At 44.3% G+C, this 18,465-nt stretch overlaps 1 protein-coding gene across 1 annotated transcript in view; it reads left to right on the forward strand.

Moving 5' to 3' along the window:
• The first annotated feature begins 549 nt into the window (after nucleotides 1–549).
• The window catches only part of CIT (citron rho-interacting serine/threonine kinase), a 173,404-nt gene continuing 155,488 nt past the window's right edge, over nucleotides 550–18,465 (forward strand). Inside the window, exons 1-4 of the mRNA XM_081252505.1 lie at nucleotides 550–599; nucleotides 1,513–1,749; nucleotides 7,379–7,520; nucleotides 15,833–16,008. Coding sequence (XP_081108631.1) covers nucleotides 1,654–1,749; nucleotides 7,379–7,520; nucleotides 15,833–16,008 — 414 coding nt within the window. The 5' untranslated portion in view covers nucleotides 550–599; nucleotides 1,513–1,653. The remainder of the gene's footprint in view (nucleotides 600–1,512; nucleotides 1,750–7,378; nucleotides 7,521–15,832; nucleotides 16,009–18,465) is intronic.

Consider the following 18,465-nt stretch of genomic DNA (forward strand, 5'->3'; position numbering starts at 1 on the left):
CTATCAGACAGTCTCAATACCTTCACCTATTTGTTGCACGACAATCAGTCATCGAGGCAGGTGGAATTTCAAACTCAAAACATTTGCTGCCTCAGCTGTAGCCTATAGCAGAGAACCAGCTGGTTTACCAAAGTAAGTACTTCGACCTTAGGCAGGATTGAGGAACAAGACCACCAGGCAGAGCGGCCTAGCTGTCTTCCTCCTCGCAGGTGGCCTGAGAGCGAGCAGGGGACACGGCCCCGGGATCCCAGAGATCCCCAGAGAGCACAGACACAAATAGACGCGCACTCAAAATTGCATCCTTGTGCGTAACCGCCAATTTCAAACTTCCAAGACCTGCCCTGCCGGGTTTGCCCTCCCCGTTTCCCATTGGCCATGAGTCAGAGGAAGAAACAATTTGATTGGCTAGCTCTTTCACTTCCTCTGTCCCTTTAAGGACTTGGGCAGGGCCTGGTTGAGGTATAACTGTCCATCATAGGAGTGGGCACGCTGATTGGTCCAGACGTATCTGGGCCCCGCCCGCGCCGTTCCCCACGTTCAAATGCTGCGGCGGGACGCCCGGGGTGGAGTGGAGCGCTGACTGGCGGGATCGGCTGAGCGTGAGTCTGGTCCCCTCACGCCCAATTTCCCCTCCACCCCATTCTGCAAGACCTGGGGAAGGGCCTCCTCCACCCACACCAATACCGGCTTTGCCTTTCGGAGCCGGGAGGGCGGCGGTTCCGCCCCCAGGGCTTCCGGGGCTCGGGAGGGTCTTCCTAGGCTGGCGGTGCACTGGCCCACTTCCACCAGAGCCGAAGGGTCAGCCCGGCGATGCTGGGGCCAGAGGAATTGTTCCTTTCTCAAGCTTGGTGGGGTCCTGTGTTTATTCTGCCTTGCCTCCTGTCAGCATTACTAGTGGGGGCTGGCAGCGCCTTAGAATCTGTGTGACCTTAATTTGCTTTAGTGTCTTCATACTCTTCGTACCCATCCATCACTCCTACTTCCTGCCTCTTTCACCCTGTTCCAGCCCCTCTGGTCTCCCAGCTACTGTCAGAGAAGCCCAGGTCTTGCCTCAGAACCTTAGCTCTGGCTGTGCCCTCTGCCCGGGATACTTTTCTTTCTCCAAATGTCAGCAAGGCTTGCTGCTTAACGCCCTTCAGGTTTTGGTTCAAATGTCATCTTCTCAGTGACGTTACTCTGACACCACTGTTATACACACTGCCATGCCCCAATTCCCCCATTTTGCTCTTTTTCTTTTCTTTTCTTTTTTTTTTTGAACTCCATGGCGCTTGAAACCTTTCAACATACCTGTATTACGTAATTTGCTTATTTTCAGTGATTTATTCAGTAGCTATTAGTATTTATGTGCCAGGCTATATGTTTCCCCACTATATGAAGATAAAAGTCCCTGCCCTGGTGGAGCTTACATTCTAAGGAGGGCAGATAAACAAACTTTTAAGTAAGAGAGTATGTCAGATAAGTGTTACTCCTGTTACACTGAATAAAAATCTGATTTTTAATCTCCGTCACCAGATTGAGCATCCCAAGACCCAGTGGTGGCTGATTTTCACCTCCCTTTCCTGATATCCTGAGGGAGCTCGGGATCTCTCAAGCCCTTGCTGCTCAAATCTGCAGAACACATTTAACCGATCTCCCTTCATCACTAGTGGGGAGATGTTGAAGTTCAAGTATGGAGCACGGAATCTGCCGGACGCTGGTGCTGCTGAATCCATTGCCAGCCGGGCCTCCAGGTTGAATCTTTTCTTCCAGGTAACGGACTGGCTTGCCAACTTTGCTCACCTCTGTGTGTTTCCTTGGAACCTCTTTGTTACCTTTGCTTTTGTTATGGGACTGAGGCTAATCCAGGAGAAAATCCCCTTTGGTGTTTCATATGCGCTGATAGTTTTGGAAAGGAGCCATTGTTCAGACAGGAGTGGGTAGCTGAACTTGCCCTGGAAGGAAGACCTTTATGAGTTCAGTACTAAAGGTTGTCCTTTTTTTTTTTTTTTTTTTTTTAAATTTTATTTATTTATTTATTTATTTATGGCTGTGTTGGGTCGTCATTTCTTATGCGAGGGCTTTCTCTAGTTGTGGCAAGTGGGGGCCACTCTTCATTGCAGTGCGCGGGGCCTCTCACTATCACGGCCTCTCTTGTTGCAGAGCACAGGCTCCAGACGCGCAGGCTCAGTAATTGTGGCTCACGGGCCTAGTTGCTCCGCGGCATGTGGGATCTTCCCAGACCAGGGCTCGAACCCGTGTCCCCTGCATCGGCAGGCAGATTCTCAACCGCTGCGCCACCAGGGAAGCCCTAAAGTTTGTCCTTTTATTAAAGAAAAGTAATTGAACAAAGACACTCTTTTGACTGAAATTTCTATACTTGTAATCCTATAGAAATATAGAAATCTTTTTCATTCAAGGGATGTTTATGGTTTAGATTAAAAAAAACCAGTTTTGATAAATACCACACCTGTGAAACCCCCTTTCCTCTCAAGATACAGAACATTTCCATCACTCCAAAGGATTAAAACTTAATGTTGTCAGATTTTTTTTCCACGTAGATTTCTAATTCTTTTGTTTCTGATGTAGGTGGAACACCGTTGATGTAGAAATCCTTGTTTGACTTATGTATTCGTAAGTGAAAGGGACAATACAGATAGTGGTGAAGATTTAGGTTTGAATCCTGGCCCCAGTATTTGTTAGCTGTGTTACCTTGGGCGAGTCAGTTGCCTTCTCTGAATCCATTTTCCATTCTTTATAATAGAGGTTATAACACATAATTTACAGTTATGAGGATTAAATGAGATAATCCATGTAAAGTACTTAGTTTCTTGCCCACCTCTTGGTAAGCCCTTTATAAATGGTAACTGTTATTAATAATAAGTATAGAAATAGTATTAGTGACAGTAATAATAAATTTTTTTAGCAGTCTTTCCTGATCTTTTTCTTTCCAATTAATACATGCTCTCATAGACTTTTTAAAAAAATTTATTTAATTTTTGGCTGTGTTGGGTCTTCGTTGCTGCGCGTGGGCTTTTCTCTAGTTGTATAGAGCGGGGGCTACTCTTCGTTGCGGTGTGCGGGCTTCTCACTGCATTGGCTTCTCTTGTTGCGGAGCACGGGTTCTAGGCGCACGGGCTCAGTAGTTGTGGCTCGTGGGCTCTAGAGCTCAGGCTTACTAGTTGTGGTGCACGGTCTTGGCTGCTCCACGGCATGTGGGATCTTCCTGGACCGGGGCTCGAATCTGTGTCCCCTGCATTGGCAGGTAGATTATTAACCACTGCACCACAAGGGAAGCCCAGTAATAATAAATTTATGTTCACATAACGGTGGTTATATTTAAGAAGGCATTTTTGTATGATACCTGTATGATGATAAATAGTAATACTATTTAATAGTAATTTAATAGTAATACTATTAAATTTAATAGTGTTTAATAGTAATACTATTACATTTAAACCAACTATACTGGTTTAAATGTAATAGTATTTTACAGTGTTATATTAGCTTCAACACTAATACAACCTTGAGGACATTTTTCCCAAGATATTGATATTGGGGAATGTTCAGACAGACCAGAATGGGGACAGATTGAAAGTGTAGGTGGGACCATCCCCATCACCATTTAAGTCATGAGATATTTTTTCACTAATGAATAGTCTATTTTTAACCTCAGCTGACTGAGTGCTACCACTTTTTAGCCCCTTTATCGTTTTACTCCAAAACTTCCAACTTAAGACAGAATTTATTAAGGGGGCTTATCATGTGCAGATGTGGAGGGAGACAAAGAGTTGTCCAGAATCACACAGCTTGTAAATGGCAAAGCCACGCCCAATTTTTGGTCTGTGGGTATGTAACTGCTGGGCAATACCGCCAGAGTATGTCAGAGTTTATTAAGTGTGTCTTGTACTTAAATGTCATTGTAACAGCAAGGATTGTGGATAAACCGCTAATTCATCTTTTTTTTTAAACTAATGAGTTCCACCCTGCCCCCAGGAAAGCTGTTATTTGCAAGTGTAGCGTAACCCTAACATTCGCCTTAATATAAACAGGTAAGGATACTGTTTTTCCCCCTTCCAGCTGAAACTGCATTCCTTCTTGGATGGGACTTGAACCCACGATCCCAGACTTAGGAGGGGACTTGAACCCACTGTCTTTTAATTGAAACCGCTCACCTGGTGTCAGGACTTACTGAAGCTCAGGTTCTCTCGTCTCAGCACAGAAAAGGCAAAGAGTGAGTTTCTTAGCATAGGATGCTTGTGAGAGATACAAACAGCCAGCAAGGGAATGCAGCCCCGAGAACAAAGAGGGGCTACATTTTTATAGTCAAAGAAAAAGTGGGGAGGGGAGAAGACCACCTTTTTTTCTCATTTTTGGGCAGACATCAAGGCTTACATCATTAGTTCCTCCTTTGACCCTATATGGTCTAACCGGGACTGTCATGGTGCTACTTAAATCATGTATATTAGCAGGAGAGTGGTAACATATACTAAAATATGGTAATTCATCTCAGGTTTCAATATAATGTCCCCTTTCACCTAGTTTCTTCCTCCTTTCACCTGTATTTCTGTCTTGGCTACATGCAGAAATGCTACTCTTCAAGGACCATTACCTTCCTGACTTCGTGTAAAAAGATTCAGACCCCATATCTATTGTCTTGTGTTTTAGCTATCAGGACTTGTGGCTTTAGTGTGCTTGGTACTTGGGTGCACCTGGTCTTCCTTCAAGGTAGTATAGATTGTTGCTAGGTTACTGGATTCTTTTCTTGAGTGGTCATTAGCTTATAACAGTCTCCCAGACTCCCTTAAAATTCCCTCTCTGTCCTTAATCCCCTAGTGGGATTTCTAAACTATTTAATTATCCTACTCCTATCCCTATCCCAGCGCCCTTTTAGTGAGGTTTGGATAGAGAGTAGTGGTTTTGTTTTCCATTTAGGTAAGTACTTTAGACAGGGTCTCAGTTTCTACTTAACAGAACTTCCCCACAAGCTCTAGGTCAGTGGTTGGCAGACTTTTAGATTTTCGAGCCAGCAAAATTTTACAAATTTGCTGGGCTGACCTAGGTTTGCCAACTTTCTATTTTGCCAAGTAAGGAATGTAAAAAACACACAGAAAAAAGAAAATCATATTATCTTCTGGTCCTTTTATTTCATAAAGGACATTTTAAGAAATACCATGAGAGGAAGGACATCGTTGCAAAATAAAGGACCGTTTTACAATTTGAATACACGTAGCTTTATAAAAGAGTCATCATGCGGTGTTCATCTTTTCTCATTTCATGGCAGACTTGAAAACTTTGTTAAGACTCAGTACTGTATTTGGGAACAGCTGCTTAAACTCATTAAGGAACTGAAGAAACAAAGAATCTTAGTTTTCCAGTTAGTGGTAGAACTCTGAAATGACAGAAGGGTGTCCTTTTGTGACCCAGTGCTTCACAAACCTGGCTGAGGTCTGACTCTCTAGGGAGGACTTGTTACTAAAACATATTCTAGCTACAAACTGGGAAATTCGAACTCAGTAGGTTGGGGTGGAACCTGAGAATCTGGTTTCTTTTTGTTTTTTAAGTGCTCCAGTTCTCCAAGTGATTCAGATGTAGCCAATCTGTTTCTGTTATCCAGTGCTGTGTAACAAACCACTCACAAAGTTTAAAACAACAGTGATTTATTTTGTCTTATGATTCTGTGGGTTGGCTGCATTCAGCTAGGTGGTTCTTCTGTTGGGGTCACTCACGGGGCTGTATTGAGTTGGGAGCTTGGCTGGGACTGGAACATTTGGGTGCCAGCTGCTGGCTGGGGAGCCTCAGGGTTCTACTGACCTCTCTTCTCCAAAGGTCTTTCATTATTCAGTCAGTCTAACCTGGGGCTTGTAATTTTTTTCTGTGGATAATAAGTATTTTAGATGTCATGGGCCTTACGGTCTCTGCTGCAGCTAGTCAACTCTGTCATTGTAGCACAGAAGCAGCCATAGACGATGTGTAAATTAATAGGTATGGCTGTGTTCCAATAAAGCTTTATTTATAAAAACACGCAGTGGGCCAGATTTGGCTGACCCCTGGTCTAGCCCAAGCTTCTTGACTTGGTGGATGGCTTCCCCAAAAAAGCAAAAGTAGAAGCTGCCAGACTTCTTAAGGGCTCCACCTTGAACTGGCACATGATCCCTTATGTCATGTTCTGTTGGTTGACGTGAGTCATGGCGATGGCACAGATTCACGGGGAGAGGAAATAGATTCTGACTCTTGGTGGGTGCAGTGGCAGGTGCCTTCAGAGTTAGAGGAACTGTTGGTGGCCAGCTTTGCAGAGAGACCTGCACACAATCCACAGCTTGGCACATGGGATTCATTGCTCTAGACCAGGGGTGCAAACTCGTGTCTTTGGGGGCCAGGGAGTGTAAAGGAGTCAAGTGAGCCAGATGGAAGAGCTGCGAGTCAGGTCTGCAGTGAAATGCAGACCACATCCGTTACCCAGAGGGGCTGTGCTCCTCAGCTGCATCTCAGCATCCCCAGGCAGGAACGTGGGGGCATTGTTGGCCAGATCTGCCAGGGTCTCACGAGAAGCCAGAAATCTTCCCCTCCCCTCCCCCCCCTTTTTCTGGTGTGAAATCTCCTGATTTTTCAATATTGGCAGATAACTCAAATTATTTTAAATACCACAGGCCAAGCAAAACACGTCTGTGGGCTAGATGCAGTTTGCCAGTTTGCAGCTGTTGCTTGAGATCGTGAATAAATTCAGCTTTAGTGCAGTCGCTCCATTTACACGACCCTAGATTGCTCAAGTGAACTAAACTGAAGTTATGTCAGCACACCTCTGGGAACACAGGGAGGAAGAGGCAATCATTGTGTCCTAGTGCGGAGACATGGAGATGTGACAGGACCAGCAGGGTTCGGAGTAAATGTCCCCACGAGCCTCAGACCGTTAAGAAAGAAGGACCTTTTCTTTTTTTTTTTTTGCGGTACGCGGGCCTCTCACTGTTGTGGCCTCTCCCGTTGCGGAGCACAGGCTCCGGACGCGCAGGCTCAGCGGCCATGGCTCACGGGCCCAGCTGCTCCGCGGCATGTGGGATCCTCCCGGACCGGGGCACGAACCCATGTCCCCTGCATCGGCAGGCAGACTCTCAACCACTGCGCCACCAGGGAAGCCCAGGACCTTTTCTTATTCTTGGCATGCTGGTGACGTTTTTCTCCCGAGGTGCTGGAGGAAGAAGCCCACGGTGATGGGATGTGCAAGTGATCACTTAATGACTGTCAGTGGATGTTGCTTTAAAGAACGAGGCCACCGAAGTATGTCGTTAGTGTGTGTCGTGAGCAGTTAGTCGAGTTGGTGGCTTGCAATTTACTCTGCGTGGATGTTATTGATCAAAGCTTTTCATTATTGACAGTGTCTCCATCTGCTGTTTGCTGTTTTTAGGGGAAACCACCCTTCATGACTCAACAGCAGATGTCTCCTCTTTCCCGAGAAGGGATATTAGATGCCCTCTTTGTTCTCTTTAAAGAATGCAGTCAGCCTGCTCTGATGAAGATTAAGCACGTGAGCAACTTTGTCCGGAAGTGTAAGTGTGGGGGAACTTTTTCCTGAAAACTGTCCTGCTTAGAGAGAACTAGAAGGATGCCAGAGGCGGGATGCATTTGTGGGCAGTGGGAGTGGGTGGGAACTCTGCTTTAGACGGACTCACCTTCAAGGTCAGCTTCCACCTTCGGTCTCTGGGAGACCGGATAAGTCAGGCCTCTTGGTTGCAAGTGACAGAAACTCAAACTAGCTTAGGCCAAAAAGTGAATTAAAAAAATTTTTTTACTTTATTGAAGTATAGTTGATGTACAACATTGTGTTGATTTCTGCTGTACAGCAAAGTGATTCAGTTATATATATTGTTCTTCATTATGGTTTATCACAGAATATTGAATATAGTTCCCTGTGCTATGCAGTTGGACTTTGTTGTTTATCCCAAAAAGTGAATTTTTTTTGGCTCATGAAACTGATAGTCCAGGGATGGGTCAAATTTTAGGCATGGCTGGTTCCAGGGACTTAAATAACGTCCTCTGGCTCCATCTTTACACTCGCTTAAAGCTGATTATTCATTAGGCATTATAAGCACAGTGCTTAGCGCCCACAGTATTTAATTTTAATACATTGAATTTATTGTAATTAGTTTAATTTATTTTAAAATCATAAGAAAAATGTGGGTATGCTAATAATGTATAATGATTCTGGATTATATTCGTCTTTATACCAATGCAGTCATAAAAAAAATATATTTTTATGGAGCAAGGGACTGACGAAGGCAAAAGTGCCTAGGGACTATGGAAGTCATGAATTGGCCCTGCCCGCACCTTGTTGTTGTGTTTTATTTCTTTATTTTAAAGTATTTATTTATTTGGCTGCACTGGGTCTTAGTTGCGGCATGTGGGATATAGTTCCCTGACCAGGGATTGAACTCGGGCCCCCTACATTCGGGAGCGTGGCGTCTTAGCCACTGGACCACCAGGGAAGTCCAGGAATGCACCCTGTTCTCGACTCTCCTTGACTTCCACGTGGTGGGGAAGTTGACTGCTGGTTCCCCAGTTTCGTATTTTTTCACGTGACCCCGGTGTTTTACGACCAGCGCTGATTTTGCCTCCCAGGGACATTTGGCAGTATCTGGAGACAGTTTTGGTTGTCACAGCAGCAGGGAGGGGCTCATGGCAGCTAATGAGTGCAGCCCGGAGACGCTGCTGAACATCCTACAATGCACGGGACAGCCCCCCACCACCCAGAACCCTGGGACTAGCGGGCCTTTCTCTCTCACTGTGAAATCTCAGGGCCTCTTCCTCTCCATACGGCTCTTCTGTGTGGTCTGTCCATGAAGGGTTGGCCAACTACAGCCTGGGACGCCTGCTTTGTAAACAACGTTCTGCTGGGATACAGCCACGCCTGTCCCCTAGGGCTGCTGTCTCGTCCCAAGGCGCTTGAGTAGGCGTGACCATAGGGCCTACAAAGCCTAAAATGTTTACCGTCTGGCCCTTTAAGAAAAGGCTGCTGACCCCTGGTCTACACTCTAGCAGAGGTGTCTGGACCTCCTCCATGGCCACTCAGGGTTTCCAAAAGCACAAAAGTGGAAGCTGCCAGGCCTTTTTTGGGCTCAGGCCTGGAAGGGACGTAGAATCTCTTTGGCTGCATTCCACTGTTTGCAGTGAGGCATAGGGCCCCACAGATTCCATGTGCCAGGGAACTATGTATATCTTCCACTGTCTATGTTCATGCAATCCCAGGGAAATTCTCATTGGCTCTGCTTTGGGTCACTTGCCCACCCCTTGACCAGTCACTGGGCCAGGGTGTGAAGTACTGTGATTGGCCTCATCTAGGTGCCCAGGGGTCCAGGGCACTGTGATCACCAGGACCTCATGGAAAGGGGGATATACATTGCCCAAAGGACCTGGAAGTTTTGAGTGGATTAAACCAATGTATTACTAAGTGACCGTCGGTACCCTGTCTATTCTCAGTGCCCTCATCTGCGAAATAGGGGAAAACGCATTATCTCATCAATAGGGATTGAATGAGTTAGTGCCCAGTCCAGGCTTATCATGTTGCCTGGCACGTAGAAACAATCAATAAATGTTACCCAATAATGATAACCATAAACCTCAACGTTTAATATATTGTGTACCTTTAACTTGAAAATGTACTTGGCGTATTTATTCGTGATTCTGTGTTTGAATAAGCTCCCACCTTATTTTGTGGAATATCTAAATTCTCAAATAGGGAGTGGGAGGGGAAGGGGAATTATGTGACAGACTAATTTACTGAGCTATCAACATGCACCTTCTTTAGTCTTGAGATTGCCCTCCGCTTCCTTTAAAGCCGTGGATCTTCTAGACTCATTCAGTAATCAGGGGACTAGACTTAGTGAAACATAGATTTTTCTAATAGAATCCTCTTCCAGGGAGATGTTTCATATTTATATATATATTTTTTTGTGGTACGCGGGCCTCTCAGTGTTGTGGCCTCTCCCGTTGTGGAGCACAGGCTCCGGACGCGCAGGCCCAGTGGCCATGGCTCACAGGCCCAGCCACTCCGCGGCACGTGGGATCTTCCTGGACCGGGGCACGAACCCGTGTCCCCTGCATCGGCAGGCGGATTCCCAACCACTGCGCCACCAGGGAAGCCCTGTTTCATATTTTTAAAGAGGCTTCCTGGAGAGTATGGTTGAGAGACTATGACTGGAAAAGGGTGATTGCATTAGTATGCTTTCTTCCCCCCCCTCCCCCTTTGATTTTCTGTTTTGGAATGTAAGCTTCATTTCTCCGTGGGAGGAAGGGTCCAACACCTCTTACTGCATACGTTTCTCGAGTCTTGCCATAGAGATGGAGATTTTCTTCACGGACTGTTGGAGGAAGAGAGACAGAATAATACAGCCCTGAAGCAGTGCCCCTAGCTTGGGCCAAGAGAGGGCAGGGAGCTGGCATCTGGGAACCAGGGAAAGGCTTTTTGTTTCTTAATTGTTATTTTAGCCCCAGTGCCTAAAACAGTGTCTGGTTCACAGAAGGTTTTAATAAATATTGGTTGACTGACTATTGCTGATGAACAGAATAAGTAGCAAAATCTTAAGTAGTATATCACATATTTTGTGTAAAAAAATAAACAAGCGTGATATTAAAACATGCAGACAAAGTGTTGATAATGGTTAAAGTTGGGCTGTTCTTGGTGATCAGACAGTGGCTGAAATTCTACCCTCTTTTAACTAGGTTCGCTGCAGGCAAGCATATGTTCACAACCTTAGTACTTTGGGCAAAATGTAACTTTAAGAAGTTTTTTCCCCCTAATTGCAAACATGATACAAAGTAATTATTTGCAGCAACATGGATGGACCTAGAGATTATCATACTAAGTGAAGTATGACAGAGAAAGACAAATATCATATGATATCACGTATATGTGGAATCTGAAAAAAATGATACAAATGAACTTATTTACAAAGCAGAAATAGACTTGCAGACATAGAAAACAAATTTATGGTTACCAAAAGAGGGGGGAGGGATAAATTAGGAGTTTGTAATTAACATATACACACACTGCTATATATAAAATAGGTAACTAACAAGGACCTACTGTATAACACAGGGAACTATATTCAATATCTTGTAATAACATATAATAGAAAAGAATCCAAAAAAGAATATTTATATATGTATAGCTAGTTACTTTGCTGTGACTGAAACTAACACAACATTGTAAATTAACTATATTTTAATAAAAATATTTTTAAAATACAAAGTTAAATATAAAAGGTCAGAGTGGGAGAAAATCCCTCAAAATCTTTCCTAAGATAACCACTGTTAACGATTTGGTGTGTAGTACTGCAATTTTTCTTTTATCCTTAAAAAATATTTATTATGAAATGTTCAAACATACCTGAAGGTGAAGAGACGAGTGTCATGAGCCCCCGCATACCAATCCACTAGCTTGAGCAATGAACCCTTTTCCACGCATGTTCTAACATTACTGTGTTTTAATTTTATGCAAAATGGCTCATGTTTATAATGCTTTTGCCACTAGGTTTGCTCACCTAGCAGAATATTTACTTGACAGGTGTTTATGGAGCACTCGCTATGTGTCAGTTTCTGCTTTGGGTACTGGGTTTACAGTAGTGATCAAAACAGAAAAAATCCTTGTTCTTGAAGAACATGGACTCTAGTGGAGGTCGAGCTACTGAATTCTTTTAAACATGTGCCTAATATTCTTTTATGTGGGTGGACTCTTAGGCTGTTTCCCCTTTCCTACTAACGGACCTCTAGGTTGTTTCTGATTTTTTTCCTGTAACAAACAGTGCTTATCATAAGTATCTTGATATGTATGTCTTTGGAGCATTTCTGTGAGGGCTGAATTCCTAGAGATTGAAGTGTCTCAATACTGAGTTTCAAAAAAGGAAGCAGTACACTCATCTGTGGTGTCTTTTGCCTCCTGGGTCCAAATATATATCTGACAAGGTCCTTCTTTGACTGCATTTTCATTCCATGCTTTGGGTCTTTACCTCCCCTCAATGTTCAGTCTGCACTGGGCTCAGAGTGGGCAGGGATGAAGGGTTGCTGTGGTTTTGAAGTCACAAAAGTTGCTGGTAGGGAAAGAAGTTGCGAAGGGTTATTTTTTCACAGTCATAGACATGAGTTCAGCATCTCACCTGTTCACCTTAATAATCCAAAAGCCTGACCCTGTCGGACAGGGGAGGGAGTTGGCAGGACACCGCCGAGGCCAGGAAGCCCCAGAGGAAGTTTGGGCAATGGTGCCTACCCTTGGCACCAAAACCAATAAGCCACTTGGTGTCTTCGGTCAACTTACACATTTGGAGGGCGGACCACAATGAAATCTGTCGTGTGCAAAATGAACCCCATGACGGACACAGCTTCCTGTGGTTCTGAGGTTAAGAAGTGGTGGACCCAGCAGCTGACAGTGGCGAGTGACGAAAGCAGAGATGACCTTCTGGACATTTAGGTGGAAACCAATGCAGATGACAGTCCACTGGTGAAAACTGACTTCTGATATTTTCTTTCATTGTCCAGTGAGCAATCCGTAATTGATATATAATTTAAGTCCAACTTGTAACAAGATTTTTTAAACTGGAAAAAAAAATCCAAAAGCCTTTGGATAACAACATTGCGATGTGGAATGGTTTCTCAGAATTCTGAGAGCATCGTGATGGTGTTGCCTGCAAGCAGTTTTGTCTCCCTGGGTGATTGAGATGCCTGGTGGTTGCTAGTGACAGACCCAGAGTTATTAAGTTGGACAAAGCTGTAAGCAACATGGGGGCCAAGGCCTAACAGAATCAGGAGAGCCTGGCCTTCTGTGCAAGCAGTGATGAAATCAGGTTCAAGCCAGCATATTTGGGGAATTAATAATTCAAAACTCAAGTACTAGATCTGAAAGAAACTTGGAAGAGGGCAGTGCAGAAAGGCTGGGCTTGGCACAGTGATGTCAGGGCAAAAGGAAAATATCGTGCAGCTTTCAATTTTGCTTCTGCATGGAATTCTCCCTGAAAGCGCTCTTTCTTTATTTTTTTGTTTTCCAACGCTCACGATGAATTCATGCAGATCCACCCACCCCTCTTGCCTGATTACTCAAGGGGCCAAAAGAAGGTGTTTTTAGGATGACTGTTGAAGTAAGAGATGTGGTTAGTGCAGTGATGTTCATCGTATGAGCCTTTGAGCCAAGTGAATTCAACTCCACCCACGCAACAAAGAAAGGGAGTGGGTAACAACTTAAACTTGCATCGGCTAATTCATTAATATGTTGACAAGTGACTGTGGTTATGAAGTGGCTTTTCCCTTTGTTGGATTCTGTCCCTTTCGCTGTGTGAACAACTCTCTGAGTGATTGTAACTCTAGAGTGTGGCTCCCAGCTTTATCTGGTGCCCACCCACAGAAATGAGGATCACTCCAGGGTACCTGTGGGATTTCAAGAGTCCCTTGGTCTTCTCCATGGCACCTTTCTGAGGGATTCTCCAGGATAATTTTGATCACGTGCTTCTCTTGTCTTGCTTAGGAGTGTAACCCTCTATATGCTGCAGTTTCCCTGTATCAGGCAGGATTGAAGGATTTGGTCAGTCATAACTGTTCTGCTCTATTCTTTTTTTTTTAATATTTTATTGAAGTATAGTTGACTTACAATGTTGTTAATTTCTGCTGTACAGCAAACTGATTCAGTTATACATATATATATTCTTTTTCATATTCTTTTCTATTATGATTTATCACAGGATATTGACTATAGTTCCCTGGGCTCTACAGTAGGACCTTGATGTTTATCCATCCTGTATATACTAGTTTGCATCTGCTAATCCCAAACTCCCAGTCCTTCCCTCTCCCACCCTTCCTCCCCCTTGGCAACCACAGGTCTGTTCTCTATGTCTGTGAGTCTGTTTCTGTTTCGTAGATATGTTCATTTGTATCGTATTTTAGATTCCACATATAAGTGATATCATATGGTATCTGTCTTTCTCTTTCTGACTTACTTCACGTAGTATGATAATCTCTAGGTCCATCCATGTTGCTGCAAATGGTATTATTTCATTCTTGTTTAAAAAATTTTTTTTATTGGAGTATAGTTGATTTACAGTGTTGTTAGTTTCAGGTATACAGCAAAGTGGATCAGTTACACACACACACACACACACACACACACACACACACACACACACAGTTTTTTTTTTTAGATTCTTTTCCCATATAGGCAATTACAGAGTATTGAGTAGAGTTCCCTGTGCTATACAGCAGGTTCTTATTAGTTCATTCTTTCTTATGGCTGAGTAGTATTCCATTGTATATATATAAACCACATCTTCTTTATCCATTCATCTGTTGATGGACATTTAGGTTGTTTCTGTGTCTCGGCTATTGTAAATAGTGCTGCTATGAACATAGGGGTGCATGTATCCTTTCGAATTATTTTGTCTGGGTATATGCCCAGGAGTGGGATTGCTGGATCATATGGTAGCTCTGTTTTTAGTTTTTCTGAGGAACCTCCATACTGTTCTCCGTAGCGGCTGCACCAATTTACGTTCCCACCAACAGTGCCAGAGGGTTTCCTTTTGTCCACACCCTCTCCAGCAGTTATTATTTGTAGACTTTTTCATGATGGCAGTTCTGACTGGTGTGAGGTGATACCTCATTGTAGTTTTGACTTGGATTTCTCTAATAATTACGTTCCACTCTATTCTTTAGACCATTAGAGTTGTTGCAAATCCAGCGATGCCCCAACTTAGTGCTGTTAATAAATATATGTTAGATTCCAAATCTGCCATCTGTTTAGTCCATACTTTAAACACTGAGAATCTCTCACTGTTCCGCCCCCTCCTCCAGTTCCCCAAATTCATATGTTAAGGCTCTATCCGCCAACATGTGGAGGCTTTGGGAGATTATTAGGTTTAGATGAATTCATAAAGGTGGTCCCCCATGATGGAATTAGTGTCCCCGGAAGAAGAGGAAGAGGGACGAGGGCTCCCTTTCTTTCTGCCACATGAGGACACAGGGAGAAGGTGGCTGTCCATCAGTCAGGAAGCGGGTTCTCTGCAGGATCTCAGTCTGCTGGCCTTCCCAGCCACCAGAACTTTGAGAAATACATGCCTGTTGTTTAAGCCGCTTTGCCCATGAGTCTGTGGTGTTTTGTTAAAGCAGTCAGGGTAGATGAAGACACCAACTGAGAGATTGCACTCGGAGAAGGAATAGACTGTATGCTAAGAAAAAAGATAGTTGCAAACCCATCCAGGTGTGTGATACGTCAGCTCTGCAGGACCAAGGTCAGGGCTCTATTTGGTTCCTTGGGCTTAGGCTTTTTTTTTTTTTTTTTTTTCCTTTGGTAGCGCTGCTGCATATTAAGGCCAGGAAGGTATTTACTGACACGATCCAAGGGAGATAAGGCTTGGGCTAGTGGGATAAAACTGAGCAGGACACGTGTAGTCAGAATGGAATGATCTGGAAGTCAACTCCGAAGTCGACCGACGTAGGAATCACATTGCTTACGTCCCATTATAAACTGATCTAAATGCTGATAAGCACCTTTGACCACACACTGCCCTTCAGCCTCCAGAGAAGAGGAAGAAGAGCGTGATTTCCTTTCTCCTTCCCCTATTTTCTACGTCTCCAGGATTCAAATCATAGCTGCCATGGAAACTGTGCTTTGGAATTTCTGGAGCCCTTAATTTTAACTTAGCATAGGAAAACACTTTTATGCTGATTTTATAATTATTCACGACGACGAGGAAGTGACTAAGTGTCTTCTGACAGCTAGGGAAGACATAGCAACACTTTCTTCTTTCTTCCTTTCTTTTCGCTTTCGTAAAGATGCGCGTATTTGAAGCTCGTTATGGATCAGGAGTCACTCTTCCGTCTTTTGCAGATTCTGACATCGTAGCTGAGTTGCAGGAGCTCCAGCCTTCAGCAAAGGACTTTGAAGGGAGAAGTGTCGTAGGTTGCGGTAACTTTGCCGAAGTGCAGGTGGTCAGAGAGAAAGCGACCGGGGACATCTATGCCATGAAAGTCATGAAGAAGAAAGCTTTGTTGGCCCAGGAGCAGGTAGGAGCGTTTAACATCACAGCATTTTCCCCCTTTCTGTACCAGCATGTTCATTGCAGAGTTGAGAATCTGCTGAATTGGCTTCTGGGATGGGGCCAGTTTTCCTCTGCCTCTCTAGTTAATTATGGTGGCACAGCCAGGAAGGTCTGAACACTCTTGAACTGACATTGGCTAATTTTGAAGACTGACAAGCTCCCCTGAGTTGCTTGATCATGTTTTTATAGTTGCATATTATTCAGAACCAACTTGGGCTTTTCACTAATGAATTGGAGATGATCTTTCATGACCATCCCTTGGGGATTCAGAGATGTGCATGTCATGGGGTGAGTCAGATAGCCTTTGCTTTCGTACACATCTTATATATTTGTGTTGTGGGCATGTGTATTTGATTTTAAACCAGGCCTCTGAAGAAATTAAATTGTTCTGTGGCTAAGGAGTTGCAGGTTGGAGAGCACGTGAGAAGTTATCTTTCCTGTTGTGGTGTTTTTCTCTCTTTTAAACAAGGCTACTGCTTCCATACAGTATTGATTCATTTGCCTCGTTTCTAGAGAGGCAACCATCAGCCCTGGTGTTCAGAGAGCAATTTATTAGTTACCCATGTTAAAGTGCACATCATGTGTCTGATAATGGACCCAGCTCTGTGGGAAGCCTGCAAAAGGAAGCGAAGCTCCATGGCTGTTAATTTCAGGGTTTTAGAACAACCTTGGAAAGTGGAGGTAAAACGCAGATCCGTAAAGCAGGCACTTAGGAGCTAAAGCATCACAGAAGAGGGAGCAGTTAGCAAATTCATGAACGATAGAATGAAGAGAGGTGTGGGTGAGCCAGACAGTTAGGGAAGGTTCACAGTGCTGAGAGGGAGCATGGGCTCCGGACAGAGAGAAGTGACGAGAATGGACCAGGTAGAAGTGGGGTGTGTGTGCCCTTCTGGAGGTGTGAGTATTAGAATGCTACGCAGATGTGTTTGTTTGTTTTTGTTGTTTAAGTGGTTTAGAACGAATAGACTGGGAAATGGGGAGAAATAAGGATATTGGAGTTGGGAGGGGGTGACTGGTGGGAAACCTCAAGAACCCTTTTTCGGTTACTGTGATAAAATACATGCAACATAAAATTTACCATTTTAGCCATTTTTAAGTGTACAGTTCAGTGGCATTAAGCACATTCACAGTGTTCCACCATCACCGCCATCCTTCTGCAGAACTTTTTCATCATCCCAGATAGAAACCCTACCCATTAAATAGTAACTCACCCTCCCCAAGAACTGCTTTTCCGAGTCACAGTTTAATTTGTGAGACGTTTGGGGATCACGTAGGTTTTTGGAAGAAGGAGGCTGGGATCGGGGTCTGAGTACTTAAGTGACTTTGTGTGGTCTCCAGTCAGAGACTCAGCGGAGGGCAGGAAGCTGCTTGTCAGCATCCAAGAAAGCTGTGGCGTGCATTCAGGAATGAAATGTGGGCAACTTCACAGAAAGGACAAATGACAGGATGTGGCAGATCATTCGGAAGAGAGGCGTGGAAGATGTTCACTCAGCCACCCAGCACCTAACAACCACCTGTCATCAGGCCACACCTGCTGAGCACCTGTTGTGTCTGGTGTGTTCCTAGGTCCTTGGAAGAGGCCTTAGATGTAGCCTTGTGCTGCTTATATTTCAGGTGGGAAATCGTGCATATCAAAGGAAGCAAATTCAGCGTCTGCCATACTGTAGGCAAGTGATAGAGACACTCACATAGGTGTGCGTTCCTCCAGGTGAATGACTTGAGATGACCCCTTGCCGGGCATGAGCTGGGGGATTTAAAAATCACACACACCCGGGAGCTAATTAAACCCACCCACCCATTCCTTACCTGAGCCACGGTGAGGCTTTGGAATTGAAGGGTGTGAGAAGAGAAGTCAGCACAGGGAGTTGGGGGAAGGAAGTGCCAGAGAGGAGGTGAGAAGAGGTAGCATCCTGTGAATAAGACCTGTCACCTAGGAGAAGCCAGCAACCCCGCCCAGAGCTCCATGAAAACTGGAAGAGGTCCTCAGAGACCGTTTGTTTTAATAGAAGCTTCAGGGCTCAGACGAGGCGTCGATGATAAGCAAGTGAAGGTGTAGACCCTTCTGTCCAGCCAGCCTTCACTGAACACTTTCTATGTGCCAGGAAAGGAGAAGGATCAGCAAATCCCACACGGTAGATTTCGGGGGTTGGGTTGGTGTTTCCCAGATGTGTTAGAGGTTAAACTGGTGGTGTGCATGATGATTTTGGGCAGTACACGGACAGAACTATTTTAAAACATTTCATAGTTTAATATTAACTGGCATATCAAAACCTGGCACTTTCACAGATGTTACTGTTAGAACGAAGTGGAAGAAGGTGTATTTAAAATTAAGTTACTTGGAAGCAGTCACAAATTTACAGAAAAGTCGCAAGTATAGCGTGTCAGTCAAGGTTCTATAGTATATATGTGAGATACATGCTAT

The sequence above is a fragment of the Mesoplodon bidens genome (assembly GCF_964165515.1).
Source record: "Mesoplodon bidens genome assembly, chromosome: 13".
Taxonomy (NCBI): domain Eukaryota; kingdom Metazoa; phylum Chordata; class Mammalia; order Artiodactyla; family Ziphiidae; genus Mesoplodon; species Mesoplodon bidens.